This window comes from Cervus elaphus, chromosome 9, assembly GCF_910594005.1.
Source record: "Cervus elaphus chromosome 9, mCerEla1.1, whole genome shotgun sequence".
Taxonomy (NCBI): Eukaryota; Metazoa; Chordata; class Mammalia; order Artiodactyla; family Cervidae; genus Cervus; species Cervus elaphus.
In genome coordinates this window covers 47,891,532-47,909,723 of record NC_057823.1, presented here as the reverse complement: position 1 = coordinate 47,909,723, position 18,192 = coordinate 47,891,532, and the positions used below count along the sequence as shown (strand labels likewise).

Below are 18,192 nucleotides of genomic sequence, written 5' to 3'. Positions count from 1 at the left end.
CAGAGCTGGGAAAATCATTGTTAACCTCATGGACAGGTTAAACAAGTGTGCAGTCATAAGTCCCAGATTTGATGTGATACTCAAAGATCTAAAAATATGGCAGACTGCCCATTTGGTTTCCTTACACTGACAACCTCAGCTGGCATCATAAGAAGCAAAACAAAAACGAACGAAAGAAAATTCTCATATTCTTTTCCTAGAGATGCAACACACACGTGCAAATAAAATACCAAATGGACAAAGGAATAAAAAGAAAAAGAAAATCCATCAACTTATTGGTTCCTTAAAGAGGTCTTCCCTGACAGCTCTCCTCCAGCTAAATTTGGTTTTCCCATTTTTCTCTCCCACATTTTTCTCTCTCTTTTCTGCAGGAGAGGTGGTATCCACACCAACAAACTGACGCAGGGATTGCCTGGTTCAAACCCCAACTCCACTGTGGGGCCTTGGGCAAGTTCCTTAATCTAAACTTTCATATCCTTATCTGTAAAATGAGTCAGATATTCTCTGTGAAGATAGGGATTTGTGAGGATTAAATGAATAAATACATGTGAAGTCCTCACCACATAGTGCCTGGCCCAGAGTTTGAGTGTTCATTAAGCGTTAACAGTTAGGATGTTCCTTCATGGCACTTATCACAGTGGGCAATTATATGTGCACTGTTTTCTCTGATTACGCTCTCTCTCCCCTACTGTACTGTAAGCACCATGGAAATGGGGGAAACACCTGCCTTGCTCACCAAAGCACTGCAGTGTCTAGCACCATGTCTGGCCTACAGTAAGTGCACAGTAACTGTTTATTAGTGTTCAGTGCCTAAGATTTAAAAAAAAAAAAAACACCTTTCTCAAAATGTGTAGCATGTGGTCAGATGGGGGCAGGATAGGTGTAGGTGAGATACAGTGTAGGAGGGGGAAAAACAGCTTGGGAACGGCAGAAAGAAATGAGCTGAAACAGTCAGGGAGGAGCTCTAGCCCCACTATTGCTTCTACTCGCCTACCCGTGGTTCCCCCACTTCCTCAGTGAAGGGGTGACCAGGGTGACTCAGGTACCTTCCCGTTCTAATCTCTAACAGCCTCAAGAGGGAAGGTTAGAGACTGCAGGCGGCTTTGAAATCCTCTGAGAAGATGATGCCCTAGAAAACCTAACAGGAAGGAACTGGGATTTTCTGAGCAGAGACCAACTTGGTCCAATGAAGCAGCACAAAAGCCAATGAAGGCAGAGGGCCTAGAGACAAAAAGCATCAGGAGAAGGCCACGGCCCACAGGACAGTGAGGGGGAGCGGAGGTGCACCCAGACGGGAAGCCGTCAGATCGGTTCCTAGTGACTGATCACCCAGGTAACTCTTCAGTTTCAGGCCTGGGGGCTTGAGAGAATGGTGGTCCAGCTGAGGCAAACAAACAGGTTTCTCTTAGGAAATTTCCTTGTAGGAAAGACAGAAAGATAAGAGTTTGCTTACAGAGACCTTAAACCTGAGGCAATGCTCAAAGAGGGAGAGAGTGCCACAAGGACCCCCCTTGCCAGCCTTCAGCCCAGCTAACTGAACCAATCTTAGGGCCCTACCACCCCCACATGTCACAGTAAGCTGTGCCCGCTTGCTCCTCGTCCCTGACCTATGCCACCTGCTGACCCCTCCCCCGTAACTCCTGCCCTCTATAAAAGCTCTCAGATTTATCAAACACCTGCCCCCACTCCAGGCGGGCTTCCTGGATTACACCTCTTTCAGCATCTTAGTATTTCATATTTTAGTGCCTGGTTAGCATGGCAATTTAAAAGATCAACTATCCATATCTTATACAAGTTAGATGTTCCTCCTCCACAACAAAACTGGCAACTCTTCTGGGCAGGGACGAAATAAGGTATTTCTTCTGCATCTTCCTCCTCCCAGGCCTTGGGCCTAGACAGTGCCAGTCCTTCAGTGGGTGCCAGCCCAGAGATCTCGCTACACTCACTGATCCTGCCAGAGACAGGCCCTCTGGCTCTCAGTGGGGAGACCACGTGGGGTCCAGCCCCGACTGGGCCTGCTCCGGGCACATGGTGCACGTCCATGGCCAGGGTTGCAGTGGCAAGGACAAGGCATTTCAGGCCAGTCTGATGAATGATACAGCAGAAGGCCACAATCCTGCCTTACTAGCTGAGAGCACAGGAGCAAACTGATTCATTAGTAGCATTTGCTATTTTGATAAGACTGATTTTAACAATACAATTAAACTATGCAGATAAACGTAAAGGTCTCCTTTAAATCACTTTCCACAACCTCCGATTGCTCAACAGTGGTATCTGGGTTGCTCCCACACAAGGACAGCTTTGTTCTAGCTGGTGAACAGTCCCTCTCTCAGGGAAGTAATGTCAAACCCATTTAAGGCAGAAGAGTAATCCAACAGGCAATCCCTGGAAAACAAGGAAAACACGGAAGAAATAAAAAAATAAAAACAAAACACCTTTCTATACCAGAGTAGCATCTAAAAACATTGCTAAGGGAACCAGAGATGAGTCTGGCACCTAGTAACTGTGACGCGACCCTAAGTGACCACGGCCAGGCCACGATCTCAGTCTGGTTCAGTGTCCTTCTGTAAAATTCGGGAGACTAATTCTAGTGAATTAGTCAGAATAGCTCAATCCAGCCTAGATCAGAAGGGCAATATGATAACAATAAATTACCTGCAAGACAGGGGAGAGGGTGTATTGCTCTGTTCTATGAAGGTTACACAGAAAAGAGCAGAACCCTGAGAGCTCAGAGCCAGGGTGAGCTCAGGCGGGCCACGGGCCTCCTGAGGTCGGAGAAGCACTGGACACTACCTGGCCACAGAAACGTGAGCGCGGAACTGTATTTGCTGCTCAGAAGAGCTGACTGGTCAATAAAGCCACTTCATCAGGCACCCAAGGTCTGTATTTCAGAACAGCTGGATCCAAGTTTCTGTGTCACGGCTCTAACGCACCAAAACTCTACTGACCAAACTCCTGCTGTGCAGACCTGAACACTATTGATAATAGCTGCACTGAGGCAATGGACGGGCATACCAAAGCAACACAGAAAAGAACATGACCAAAATATTTTTAAGTGATTGCTTAAGGTCTCCTTTAAATTATTTTCCGTAATTATCGAGCCAGCAGTCCATTGTTATTAATTCATATTCAGCCTATTTAAGCGGTACCAGCAACGCAGGCTGAAATCAAATGCCTCAGTAATTTCCTAACTTTTGAGTGTTATTTTCTTGTCAGTTAAATTTAAAGCAGCCCATTTGTGACCACATTATACCAAGTTAATCTCATCTAAAGTGCTTCTCAAACCCTAACAGCTACACTAAGGTTTTATACTAATGAAAGCAATTTACATAAATGAAATTTATGTCAATGCATTTCATGACAAATTTTTTATTTTATAATAATTATAGTACTTATATGATAACATCTGTTGATATTCACAGTCTAAACCTGGCAAAGATTTAAACCCACAACATTTTCCATGCATCATGTACATTATCTGTGAAAAGCAATAAAAAAAAGCAATGAATGCATTAATCATACCAATATCATCTGCAAAGCATAAATCTGAAATACCTTTCACGTCAGCTCAAACTGCTTTTTATTTTTTACACACCTGATTTTACGCCATCTGTAAAAGGGCAAGACAAAGACTTTTGAGGAAATTATATTTCTTGGCTGTTTGACTTTTACAAAATACTCAGGCAAAGTTGTGTAAACAGAAGATTTACTATACGACTAAGAAAAAACGATGCAGTTAAAAGTCCATTTTTATTAAAGGACGGTGTAATGACCACAACGTTTTCTCATTGCAGTGTGGTGTCATATTTGCATTTTTTACACCTGTTTTACATTTCCCCTCGTCTATCTATCACATGTGTTTTTACAAATACACATCAGGCCTAAACCTATTCTATGACATAAACAGCAGAAGCAAGACTCTGAATGACAACATTTTAGGCTCTAATTTCCCTATCTTGATGGACATCAAACCAACATCCCAGCCACCACCTGACAACATCAGCGTGTCCTTCCCAGGACTCCCCAGGGCTCCAGGAACAACTTCAAAGTGAAAACCAAAAACTTTACATAAATGTGAGCATCTCTACTCTCTACTCCAATGATAACTATGAACACTTTCTCAGGGTTCTAACTGGCTAACAAAGCCCATCTGTGGGCACATGTTATGAGCAAGCTACTGGTGTGATACTCAGACAAGTTTTCACTTTACCTGGCTCCTGGACACACAGATACTAGTCTGAACTTTAAAAGCAAAATGATCCTTTCTAACCTCCATAGTGCTGAAGCCTCAGGAACATTCCCACTGAAGTGTTTCTCTACCTTCACCAGGCAGTGAACAACCACTTTCAAGAGTGCTCAGATGTGACATTTATATTTCTGCATTACTGACTCATAGCTTTGATGTGCACCAAGATGTGGTACACAACAATGAACAATAAAACCTGAACTAATTCTTTCACAAGGACAGCACCTGAGACCTCCACCCACGTCCTTTGAGGACTGTTAAGATTTTCATTAACAGTTGTCTGTCTTCTGGTATCAACAAGCCTTTGACTTCACTAAGTGTTTCAAAATGTTAACCATAAGCCTATTATCAAATTCCTCAATAAAACATCTTTACAAAGTAAGTCAGCGACAGTAACTTTCAACTGTTTTACAGCAGGAGCTCCAGGCACAGGAATAGAAACCATTTTACAAACCCCAAACTCACATATGGTGCTACCGCGGCTAGACACACAGAAACCTCCCCCCACTGCTGCTGCTGCCGCTGCCACAGTCTAGGCCATTCTGAAAGCCTCGCACCACCCCAGTGCCTGAAATCTTTTAATGGCAGCACTTACATTAACCAAAATGTGACGAACAAGATATAGGGCGAATAGAGCTTGGACCCTGCCCTGAGAGAGATACTCCACTTGGACCAGCTATTAGACTGAATCATGTACTAACAAAAGAGCCATTTTTGTAGGTTAAACCTGGCTGAGCATCAGCCAGTTCCTAAGAGTTCCTAAGAGTCTAACAAAATCGAATGCCCTGCAGGCAGGCCTACCTAATAAAGCATAGACAAGGTAGGAGCTCCTCCAGGAATGCAGAGAACTACAGTTCTTTCTCACAAAGCTCCTGAATCAAAAGTGCTCTCCATCACCAAGTGGAAACTCCCCATCTCCTCCACCCAGAACTCTTCATTCACTCAAAAGGTACCAAACTAGGCCAGCTGCCCCACCCCCACTCTTTATCTATTCCTAATACAAGTTTGCTTCTGTGCTGAACAAGAGTGGTCCAGTATCCAAGAGCGAGAAATGGACAGCCTCCCCCGTGGTGGGGGGAGGCCTCTGATGCTGCCAGGACCACCTGGCTGCTGCCCTGGAGGGCTCCACCTGCTGGCATCTTGGGTAGCTGTTGCCTGGGTTCCAAAGCTTCACCTTCTGCACCTGCTTCCAAAGCATAAAATTTCCTCCGATTTTGTAAGCTTCCCACTTGTCCCCACATGACAGAGCCTAATAAAATGTATCTTTACGGATGGCTCACACCCACATTTCTAACTGACATTTCGTTCTTTCAATGCAGTCACCCTGCAGTTGCCAAACACCTCAGAATACGTTTACATGTCACTTAGAGACCTCTCCCTCCTTATGTCTACACGAAGAGAAAGAAAAGCAAAACTCCTTTACAAATGCCGACCCCACCCTGAGTCTAAGCACTCCAAATGTCGAAACTTCCTGCCTCAGCCTTGGCACTGCTGTGCTCAGAAAACTCATGGAGTCTCACCATTGCCTTTGCTTCACCGCCGAGGGAAGACAGTGGGCGGATGGCAGCTGAAACCCATGGCCACTTCCTCCACCTATGCCATGAGGATCCCTCAGGAATTTTCACACCTATAATCACTTAAGTATGTGCACTGATCTGAGCTGCCAAATGCACGCGAACTATTTGGAACTAACCATATCTTGGAATAAAATGTCTGAAAGGAAAAAAAAAAAATCTCCTTTATAGTAAAACCTAGTATAACCCAAAGCATTGAGAAGTAGGTTTTTCATCCAGGGTAAATGAAACTCTTTCTAAAATGTGTGGTTCAATTTCTACAGCAATAAAATAAATGAATTCTAAAGCAAACTTATGATACCGTTTCACGTATGCTCACCACATAAGCAAAGCATTTAAAAACTGTAACACCCAACAAAGGTAATTTCACTTCTGAAGGATTTATTATAAGTAAAATGACAAGACTATGTAAAGAACTGAAAAATGTTCACACCCTACTTAGCGAACAAAACAGAACATTTTTTACCTATATATTCAGCAAAGACCAAATGTATATATGCTAACACCCAGTGTGGAGTGAAGTCTCTTAAGAGAGATGCGGGTCATCAGCTCTGCCCACGATTCCCTCCAGGGTATAAAGTCAAGGCCTGGAGAGGTGCTGTAACATGGAGCACAGTGGGCCTCCCATAACTCCTGCTAAGGGCAGGGCTGCAGTGAGGGAGACATGGTCTTAGCAAGGTGTACACATGCATGTGGAAATGCCTGCTCACAATAAAAAATTACAAGCCCACAGGGCTAGAGTGGACATCTTGTCATATCCATTTGGCATACACGGGGAACTGTACCTAGAAAATAAATGTGTAGATTTAGACAATGGGTAAGTGTATTTTAAAAGCTGACAGACATCACGTAACTGCCCTGCAAAGAATGGCACCCCATTCCAGTACTTTTGCCTGGAAAATCCCATGGACAGAGGAGCCTGGTGGGCTGCAGTCCATGGGGTCGCTACAAGTTGGACATGACTGAGCGACTTCACTTTCACTTTTCACTTTCATGCATTGGAGAAGGAAATGGCAACCCACTCCAGTGTTCTTGCCTGGAGAATCCCAGGGACGACGGAGCCTGGTGGGCTGCCATCATGGGGTCGCACAGAGTCAGACATGACTGAAACGACTTAGCAGCAGCAGTAGCAGCAAAGAGGATGCATTCGTTGACATTCCGACCTCTCCACTCTCCATCTCTCACATCAACATGCACTTCCCTCCTCACCAGCTTAGACTCCAAGGTCCAATATTTTGACCCCTTATCTGCACATGTCCTTAGTTTCCTTGCCCCCTATTCCACCATTGCACTCTTCTGGCAAAAGTTCAGCACTTGTTAAAAGTTCATGCAACTTAACGACAAAAAACAAACAACCTATTCAAAAAATGGGCAGAAGATCCAAATAGACATTTCTCCAAAAAAAAACATACAGATGACCAAGAGGCACATGAAAAGATGCACAACATCACTAATTACAGAGAAATGCAAATGAAAACTACAATGAGGTACCACCTCACACGGGTCAGAATGGCCGCCATGAAAAAGTCTACAAATAACACATGCAGAAGAGGGTGTGCAGAAAAGGGAACCCTCCCTGTTTCTACTGTTGGTGGGAATGTAAATTGGTAAAGCCACTATGAAAAACAGTTTGAAAAAAAAAAAGAAAAAAAGAGAGAGAAAAAAGAAAAACAGTTTGGAGGTTCCTTTAAAAAAAAAATAAAAACAGAGTTGCCATATGATCCTACAATCCCACTCCTAAGCATATGTCTGGACAAAAAGATAGTTCAAAAAGATACACGCACCCCTATGTTCACTGCAGCACAATTCACAATAGCCAAGACATAGAAATGACCTAAATGTCTACCGACAAATGCAGGAATAAAAAAGATGTAGTGTATATAAAAAATGGAATACTACTCAGCCATAAGAATGGAATAACGCCACTGGCAGCAACATGGATGGACCTAGAGGTTATACTAAATGAAATGCGTCAGGAGAGGGAGAAATATCACCTGCTATCACTCATATGTGGCATCTAAAATATGACACAAATCTATCCACAACACAGAAACAGACTCACAGACATAAAGAACAGATGTGCTGAGGGGAAGGGATGGACTAGGAGTTTGAAATTAGTAGACACAAACTATTATATAGAGGGTGGATAAACAACCAGGTCCTATTATACAGCACAAGAAATTATGCCATGATAAACCATAATTGGACATGGAACAACAGACTGGTTCCAAATAGGAAAAGGAGTACGTCAAGGCTGTATACTGTCACCCTGCTTATTTAACTTATATGCAGAGTACATCGTGAGAAACACTGGGCTAGAAGAAGCACAAGCTGGAATCAAGACTGCCAGGAGAAATATTCCATAATCTCAGATATGCAGATGACACCACCCTTATGGCAGAGAGTGAACAAGAACTAAAAAGCCTCTTGATGAAAGTGAAAGAGGAGAGTGAAAAAGTTGGCTTAAAGCTTAACATTCAGAAAACTAAAATCATGGCATCTGGTCCCATCACCTTATGGGAAATAGATGGGGAGACAGTAGAAACAGTGTCAGACTTTATTTTTGGGGGCTCCAAAATCACTGCAGATGGTGATTGCAGCCATGAAATTAAAAGACACTTACTCCTTGGAAGGAAAGTTATGACCAACCTAGACAGCATATTAAAAAGCAGAGACATTACTTTGCCAACAAAGGTTTGTCTGGTCAAGGCTATGGTTTTTCCAGTGGTCATGTATGGATGTGAGAGTTGGACTGTGAAGAAAGCTGAGCGCCGAAAAATGGATGCTTTTGAACTGTGGTGTTGGAGAAGACTCTTGAGAGTCCCTTGGACTGCAAGGAGATCCAACCAGTCCATCCTAAAGGAGATCAGTCCTGGGTGTTCAGTGGAAGGACTGATGTTGAAGCTGAAACTCCAGTACTTTGGCCACCTCATGCGAACAGTTGACTCATTGGAAAAGACCCTGATGATGGAAGGGATTGGGGGCAGGAGGAGAAGGAGACGAGAGAGGATGAGATGGCTGGATGGCATCACCAACTCGATGGCCATGAATTTGAGTAAACTCCGGGAGTTGCTGATGGACAGGGAGGCCTGGTGTGCTGCGATTCATGGGGTCACAGAGAGTCAGACACAACTGAGCGACTGAACTGAACTGAACTGAAACCATAACAGAAAAGAATATGAAAAATAATGTGTATATAGATAAATAAAACTGAATCACTGAACAGTAAGAATTGATACAACATTGTAAATCAACTGTACTTCAATAAAAGAAATTAATTTAAAAAAAAACTTCAGCCTTCATTAAGCCCGAACTAGCACCTTCTCCAAGCCTGTGTAAAAACACACAGGATCTTCACCTTAAACGTTTGCCCATAAATCTCCAGTGACACTGAGAACTGCTCAGCAACCAACCACAATGGGTAGTTCAGTAGTTCCTGCGCTGTCTTAGTCTCTAAGAGGACTGTTTCTTGCCTATTTCCCTATTTCCCCAGATCTCCAACACTCCTCCCTCCCACCCTGACTCACTCTTAGTTGATGACTTCACTTAAAAAAAAACGAAGCCATCGAAAGAGAAAACCACCTCTTCTTCCCAGGACAAATGTAGCAACCTACCTGCACCTGGACACGTACACTCAGCATTCCTTCCTATCACAATGGACACAGCACACCTGCACCTGCTCATTCCAGCCCAGCCCATCCACGATGGTGCTCTCACAATTACCCTTCCTGGAGGCTCCCTGTTATCTCCAGCCTGACCCCTGATCTCACATCTCCAGCTGGTGACTGACATCGCCACTTAGGTGACTAGTATCTCAAACCTGACATGTCCAACACAGGGATTCTTAATTCCCTACCCTGATCTCTGCCCCACTTTCCTCAGCCAAGAAAATGACACCACCCTTTACCCTACAGCTTGAGCCAGAGCCTTGGGATCATCCATGACCCTCTCCTTCTCCACACATACAATCTGATACTCTGGATTGTCCTACCTCCAATATAAATGAGAAATCCTTCATTTCTCTCCACATTCCACTGCTACTGCCACAGTCTCCCACCATCTCTTGCCTAGCCTGTTACATGGCAACTTCCACACTCTGCCTGCTGCCACTCTTGCCCTTCCACCATCTGCTCACAGCAGAACAGCCAGGGTGAGCTCTTTAGAACATAACCCAAACCACAGCACTTCTCTGCCTGCAATTCTCCAAGACCTTTCTTTCACAGGATAAAACTCAAACTCCTTGTCAAGGTCACAAAGTTCCTGTGCTTGGCCCCTCCCTCTCTTCAACCCCTTCCCCCTTCTGTCCCCTCCAGAACGCTGGCCTCCTGGCTCTTCCATGGTCACGTCAAGATCCCTCCTGCTCCAGGAATCTGGTCCCTGCTGTCTCTTCATCGCAGCGCTCGTTCTCCAGCTCCTCACGTGCTGAACTCCCTTGTGTTACTCAGGCCTCAGAGTCCCCTCCCCAGGCGCTTCCATCATGAACAGTGGGCTCACCTTTTCACCCCTCTCCATCCCAATACCCTGCTTTACTCTCCCTCATGACTTATCACTACCTGCTGCTGCTGCTGCTACGCCGCTTCAGTCGTGTCCGACTCTGTGCGACCCCAGAGACGGCAGCCCACCAGGCTCCCCCGTCCCTGGGATTCTCCAGGCAAGAACACTGGAGTGGGTTGCCATTTCCTTCTAAAATTACACTATCTATTCATTTGTTTATTGCCTAACCTCTCCACTAGAATGGGAGCTACGTGCACTCAGAATAGTGTCTGGCACAGGGTAGGTGCTTAATAAATATTCGTTAATGAGTATTACATTTACAATAAAAATTAAACTACTTTTTATAAATTTAAATGCGTGTACAATTGTCACATTATGAATAAACTATACATGTGGAGAAAGACTACAAGAGGATAGAAAAAAAGATGGAAGTAGTTGCCATAGGAAATTTTTTTTTAATTTATACCCACCCTATTTGAATGTTTTATAGCATTGCTTTATAATTTAAAATGTACCTTTTCTGTATTGAAAAGTAAGTGAAAGATAAGTGAGGATCTAACAGGGCCAGAGGGTCACCACTCTAAACATTAGTTGTGAAAAAGACAAAATCAGCCCAACACCTGGCAGCTGCCTGGACTATGATCGCCTAAGCCTCTAAGTTGCTAGAAGCCAGCCTGGCACTCACATCTAGGCCATGGTGTTGAAAATCAACATCAGACAGGATTGCCCTATGACCATGAAAGATGAGAACAAAAATAAAACCATTCCTGTAATAATGACTGTAATCGTGACAATAACAGAATGTAACACAGAGAATCATGGACACCACTCTGCAGTATCTCAACACAGACAAAACATGAACACTGTCCAAATCACAAAATACCAAACACCCACCACCACACCCCCCCCAGGCTAATGAGAGACTGCTGCTTCTTTACCAATTTCAGCTTTGGTCCCACTGTAGTCCATTCTCCCTACAGATAAGATTTATTAAAATAGTGAATCATAGAAGAACCCATTTTCTGACAGCATCCAACCCAGATCTAAGCCCTGATCCTTAAAGACTCCAAAATCACTAGCACCAGCCCAAACGCTGTGGTAAGTTTTTCCCTACACCATCCTCCTGAGACGCCCCACAGCGCCCTGATGGGGTGAGCGCTCTCCCTCACTGCAACAAGCAACAGCCCAACTCGTTCAGCTATGGCCATGTTCCTGGTGGTCTCTGGGTAGTGGGCGCTGACACTTGTCATGACATCAGTTGCCATTACAGGCCATTACATGCTGAAGTCACAGGAGCCTAGCTGGAAAACTGATCCCAGGACATAATCTCAGGGCTGGTTCTCTGAGTATGTGCCCTGATATCAGCTGATTTTCTTGTCATCTGCCTCTTTCTCCTAAAAGGTGAGTGAAGGTAGGGTAAAAAAAGGTCAAGTTAATTAAATGTCCTGGTGAATAATATTACTATTAATCAAGGATGCCCTGCACAGCTTCCAAAGGTACCCTGAGCACAAGGTCAAGAGTGAGGCTGGATGACTGAGTCATGGGCAGAGCCTTAGGCAACACTGCTCAAGTACTTTAAGCCACATGTTCAAGCCCAATAAATTAGCGCAGGCTTAAAGAAGTCAGGCTGTACACATGTAAGAATTTTAATAAGCTTGGAAAATGCTACCTAGAGCTTATGCACAAGCTTACTGTACCAATGGGATTCCCTGCCACCAGCCACAGAGTGCTAAGCCCCTGACAAGAGCCGTCGAGCACGTGGGGCAGCAGGGACAAGGAGCCAGCTTGGTCCAGGCTTCCTCAGGAGTGGGAGACACAGCAGAAGGCTGGCAGCCAGATGGATGGAGAGCAGAATGGGGCACGCAGCACAGTGGAGCCAACGGCATTTACTAGGAAAACATGTCGAAGGTTTCTTTGGTGGAAATCTGGTCCTCACACACCCTTCCAGAAACTAGCAAACACTGTAATCAATGTCTGCATTTATCCAATGCTTGTTTGTACCCAGAACTGTGTTAGGTACAATAGACAGTTATTTGAGCAAACATGGTCTCTGCCTTCTAGATGCTGACACCTAATATAAATAAAAACAATAAATCTGTCCAGAGGATTACCAAACTAACTGAACAAACACGGAACAGTCTAAAGCATGGACCTTATGTAAATTCAGTGGAGTAAGAACTGAAGGGTAAGTCATGGGAGATGACTCTCTAAACAGGGTGGGGCCCTAATGGAACAGTTCCCCTGTTAAGGCTCAATCTTCAAGGTGGGGGCCAGCTTTCAAGAAAAGCTATAAGGGCTGGCTACTAGAGAAAATGAACCAATCAGAGAAGAGGGTGCAGCCTGGAGAATGATTTAGAGGCAGAAATGCAACTATCAGGAGAAAGAAAACTTGACAATCATCCAAGAAAACTAGGGGAGATCAGGCAGGCAGGTGTATGTTTCTCAACCGGTTTTACTCATGTCCCCTTGTGATAAATGTAAAAAGCTGACACTCCATTAATGTTCTTTAAAATCTGAAAGGGAATTACATATCCTAACCAACACCAAATCAGAGCAACAGTGGTTTCAGAATCTGATTTTTCCAAATCACACAAATCATCCCCTTCCCCTAGAGTTGAGAATTACCCAGTTGGGTGGCAGTAACTATCAACAAGGAAAGAATAACTGTCACTGAATTATTTAGGAAGAAAAGATTTAGATCCTGGATCCACAGGGTACCAGACAACCAGTACTAATAGAAAGAGTTACAGCCTAAGGTGACTTAAAAAAAAAAAAAACACCATGGCACAAGCAAGAATATGTACTAATTACCTGATTAAAATTTTTGAAAGAGAATTCTTTGTAGATGGCATCTCTCTCACTTAATTCCAACCATCCTGCTTCTTTAAGGTCAAGTATCAACTGGCTCCTCTCCTCTGCAGTCAACTGGTGGGTACCTGCTGACTATGAAAAGAACACATTTAATACCTGAAATGTAGAGGTTTGGTTAAATTCAAATACATGTACACTCTTTACTTTATGTAGAGATACAGAAAAAAGTCTTAAGGACAACGATTTCTAACCATCTCTGATTCCTTCGTTCTCAAAATACAAAGTTCTCAAAAAGAAATAAAAACAAGACTAGCTCTGTACAAAATAAGTTGCCTCCATGGTATGTGAGCTTATCACCCCTTACAAATGCCTCTAACTTTACAATTCAGCTTTCCTGGTTTCTTACAGATAAAGTTGAGATGGACTATTTGGACATCTTACCAAAGATCATAACCAATGGCCAACATTCCAGGACTTAGGAAACTGAGGTAACACACTCACCCAAGGAACCCTGCAAGTCCACCAGTAGAACCAGGATTAGAATTCAGGACTCTCAACTCCTGGTCCACGCTCTTTGGATGGCCCCACATCACCTCAGCAGCCTTCAGTCCTTACTCACATAGGTCTCAACTCTCTGAGTTCACCATCCCCTTTCAATTCTAGTTAAGATCGATCAATCCTCAGAGAGGAAAAAACAAATGCACATTTACTGGGGATTTGATAAAATAACTTCTGGGCGTTCACACACCCTCTGGGCTATAGGTTAAAGAGCTCTTGCTTTAGTGGCGTGAGTTGTCTCAGAAGCATCAGTAAGACAAACTCCCTCAACCATCTAGCCACAGCACTGCCCACTTGGAAGCACTTGTGCACAACTGTCCACCTTGTTCCTACTCATCCTGGTGGGAACATTCCCAAACCCAGAGTTCTGTTAGTTAACAGGCCCACACTTGCCATGCCAGGCTACTTGTTTTTTAACGGAAAGAACTCTAAGCAGCATGACAGACAGAAGAAAAGAACACCCTAGGAGAAGTCAGAAGAGGTATGTTCTCATCCTGGCATAACTGCCCACCAGTACCTCCTGTCTTACCTGTATGCTGGGCTACTACCTGCTCAGGTGAGGGAGGGACTGGCCCCAGAAAGAACGGACTAACTTAAGGCTTCCTTATCAAAGGGCAACCAGAGGCTGAGCTGGATGCTCTGCCATGAAACTTCAACTCACTCCCACTTCAGAAATCCTAAAACCCTTTATCAGTGTAAATAAGAAGGCAAAGTAAGTAAACTTATAGACAATCTGCAAAAAGGAAAAAAGGATGCTAATGAGCCAACCTTCCAGTTTCTCTTCCTAGCTTAGTCAGCTACCGTTCCCTACAACTAACAGGAGATAATGAGAATGCCTCTTAATTAAATAAAAACGTTTAAAGGCTTGTTATCAAAAATCACATACTATTAAAAAGAGAATTATCCATTCATTAACTTTTCAATGACAACTGTGAAAAATTTCACAGAAGACCTATACAGGAAATTACCTAAAATTTTAAAACATTTAAATATTTTAATTCAACTAAGACTATTTTGCTAAGGAAACAGAATTATCATTGAATAGCTGCAAAGAAAACTATTAACTATGCTGTGGGTTAAGCAGCAGTCACTGGGAGTCTGCGGAGCACACTCTGAGCTGTCTTCCTCCTCCCTAAACCTCCACATCTCCAGTGAGGTCCATGAACTGTGCTCACTACTGGTGTCTACCTAGGAATAGGAACCACGTACAGAACTCTAAAATGGAGTCACTTCACCCATATAACATAAACAGTCCCCTTAAGGACACACACTCCACAGAACCCTTTGTGGTGGACTTAAATTTTCTTTCTGTGGGAGCTACGCAGAGAGACAGGGAAAGCATAGGATTTGGAGAGCAATCTTCAATCCAAGCCTAGCTTTGTTACTTTCAGCTGTGGATGCTGAGTAAATCTCTTAGCCTCTCCGAATTGCAATGTTTTAGAGTGCGGATGTTACAACATACACCTGCCAAGATTTTTAAAAGGCTTAAAGAGATCTTAAGTGTGGAGGCACCGACCATAGAGCCTGGCACGTGGCAGCCACTCCAAACGCACCTGTTTATTCACTCCTCCCCAATGCCACAACTGTACTTGATCACCAGCGCCCTATATAGAAGTATGCCCTAGGACACGCCTAGGCGACAGTAAGCACTCAACTTTTGTTCTCACCTTAATGGCCACGAAGCAGAATGCTTATCTTCTCCATCATCGAGTCACATTTTTTTTCTTTAAAAAAAAAATTCAAACTGCCAAATGGGTTCTAACAAGCAATCTAAGAAAATGAAACGGTGAGTTTAACACAACATATGCCCACTAGGTGGTGCTGCATGTTAAAACTTGCCCTCAAGTCAATTTACCCCCAATATGTTAATTTATAACACGGGGAAACGGACCGGGCGCCTATAGGGATAAAAACAAAAAAAAAATCAGTGTGCAACTCAAAAGATAATTTATTAGTAACTGCTCCAAAAAATTAACACCAAGACAAATGAGTTAATTCAACATTCAGGGCCCCGTTTACAGAGAGCGAGAGACGGTGCCTGCTCTCACCGAGCGCACAATCTAGACGACCCGACAAGCAGCTTTAGTCACATCACGAGTGAAGAATTTTCACAACTGCTTTTCATACTGACTTTTTTTTTTTTTTTTTACACTTAAGTCGTGGTGGTTTGTTTTCCGGTTGGCAATTTCGGAGACTACGACGAAATTCTAAGCCAAGAGAAACTGGAAGACGCTACGGCGACCCCTGTCTCAGACCAGCTCGTCGGCAGGTGCCGGGTGCCCAAACGTGGCTACACGAAGTCCGGGCCCACTTCGGGGCCCGCCCCGGTCCTTTCACCCCTCGGCCGGCATGGCTGGGCCTCGCCCTCCTCCCGCACAGCGGGCCCTCGGCACTCACCATGGCTGCGAGGCTCTGGCTCCTGCCTCTCAGCGCCGCGAACCAGCGCCGCGTCGCTCCCCGCGCCCCCAGCGCCGCCGCCATAGCGTCGCGCCGAGGGCTGCCCGGCGCGCTGCCTGCCCGCCGCCCGCCGCCCCGGAGCCAGGGGCCGTGCGAGAAGCTCCCAGCTGCAGCCTAGACCGTCCCGCAAAGCCCTGCCCCGCCGCGCAGGCCCAGACGCGGACCGGCCCCGGAAGGTCTCTAGGAGCTTCGATGGCGGGCAGCCCCGCAGGCCCCCGCAGGCCCCCGCAGGCCCCCGGTGCTGTCAGCCCCGGCTTGACGGGCCTTCGGCGTCATCGCCGCCCGGGTGCCAGGTTTCCCGCCTGGTGCGGGGCGGGTAGCGGGGCTGGCGCGGCTCTGAGAATGGACCTGCGGTTCGCTTTCCGGTGTCCGGCCCTCGGGTTGTCGCTGCCTCGCCCACTGTCAGACCTCATTGGGGCAAACAGCACTTGCGGGCTGGAGGATGTCGCGGACGGCGACAGGAAAAGATGAGCGCAGGGGGGTCGGGGGTGGTGATTGGAGACCACTGCACTCTACTAGCGATTGTGGGACAGTGAACTACAGCGATGCAAACAGGGCCTTCTAAGTCGGGGAGCCACTGGGTGAATCTAAGCTCTAGTCTGTTGTTACTTAGCTGCCAGTGTCCTGGGCAGGCTAACTCATCTCTCTTTGTCTAGCTAAAATAATTTGGAAAACCTAGCTCACAGTGCTTTCTAAAAGGTAGCACACTCAATACATATCCCGGAGATAACATGTGGACAGATTTAGATACATTATATATTTGGACAAAAGGGGTAGTCTTTGTTTTATATATTTGTCTTAGTATTTTATTCTTATCGTTCCTTTTTTTAAATATATATAATTCACATACCATAAAATTCATCCCTTTTAAAGGGTACAATTTAGTGGGTTTTAGTATATTCTTTTTTTTTTTTTTACTAAATAGTTCAAGCAAATTAATAATATGTTTTGCAGAGAACATAGGAATACACTCAGGAATATACTTTTAAAACTATGAGAGTCCATTTAAGTTCAGCTTAGCAGCTGGTTTTATTTCCCATGTAGACTTGAAAAAAACAAAGACTTTTTACCTAAAATAGTCTAAAATTCAGACTTATGACCCAGCCCATCTTCTTCACTCTTGCTCACCTGATGAAAAGTCAGCCGAGGAATCTTGCTGTAGACCTTCATCAAATATCACTGGTCTCAAGGCATTTATCTGAGACATTCTGGTTTCCTTTGCCTGATGCCATACATGGATATATATAAGAGCTGGAACTGTAGATTGTATTTCCAATGTTTACTTTGGCTATTTGGGATCATGAAAAATGTTCTACTCTCTTGCTCATTAAAGTGAGAACTGAGAAATTAACTGGTAGTTGTGAAGTAACAAGTTGGAGACCCCTCATCATTTGCAGTGGTTTGCTTTCATCCTTTTCCTTCCCTGATACCGCTGAATAAGACTGTGACACGTCAGCTCTTGTCATGAAAGCATTAGCAGGGATGCTGGTTAGGGTCCAGGGAGAGTGATGTCCACTGACAGGGGCTGTGAATGCCCTGCCCTAACATAGAGCTCTCTTACTAGGACCTAAGTCCCTTAGCAAAGATTTACTGGGCATGCCCTCTGTCATGGACACTGCTGAGAAAAACAGCCTCCGGCTCAAGTCTTTCACGTCCTGCTTGGCCACATGGACTAGGCCTTGGGCCTGGAACACTTCCTTACCAAAAAAGAGCCCACACAGCTTGCGCCAGGCTGATCGGCCTGTGAGAGTATCCTTCCTTGTTTCAGACTGAATGTGTGCTCCTTTGTTCTGCTTAAGTATGGATGTCAATGACCCTGGCGCGCACACCCCCATTTCAGAATGTCACATTCAGTAGGGGAGAGGGTTCTTCTGCTGTGGCACTAGATGGGTGCTCTCTGGCCATAGGCTGGGGGTGAGGGACATCCTTGAGCCATGAGGGGCCTATGCACACTACTGGGGCTGACCTTGCTGTCTCTTCTCGTGAGAATAAAAACGCTGTTCTATCCAGTGCTTGACCGTGTTTTCCTAGGTAACTCTAATACCAAGAAGT

At 44.8% G+C, this 18,192-nt stretch overlaps 1 protein-coding gene across 1 annotated transcript in view; it reads right to left on the bottom strand.

Moving 5' to 3' along the window:
* The window catches only part of PCBD2 (pterin-4 alpha-carbinolamine dehydratase 2), a 45,082-nt gene extending 28,626 nt beyond the window's left edge, over positions 1-16,456 (bottom strand). Inside the window, exons 1-2 of the mRNA XM_043912812.1 lie at positions 16,081-16,456; positions 13,126-13,257 (exon numbers count right to left, since the gene is read on the bottom strand). Of these exons, the coding sequence (XP_043768747.1) occupies positions 13,126-13,257; positions 16,081-16,164 (216 nt within the window). The 5' untranslated portion in view covers positions 16,165-16,456. The remainder of the gene's footprint in view (positions 1-13,125; positions 13,258-16,080) is intronic.
* Positions 16,457-18,192: the final 1,736 nt, after the last annotated feature.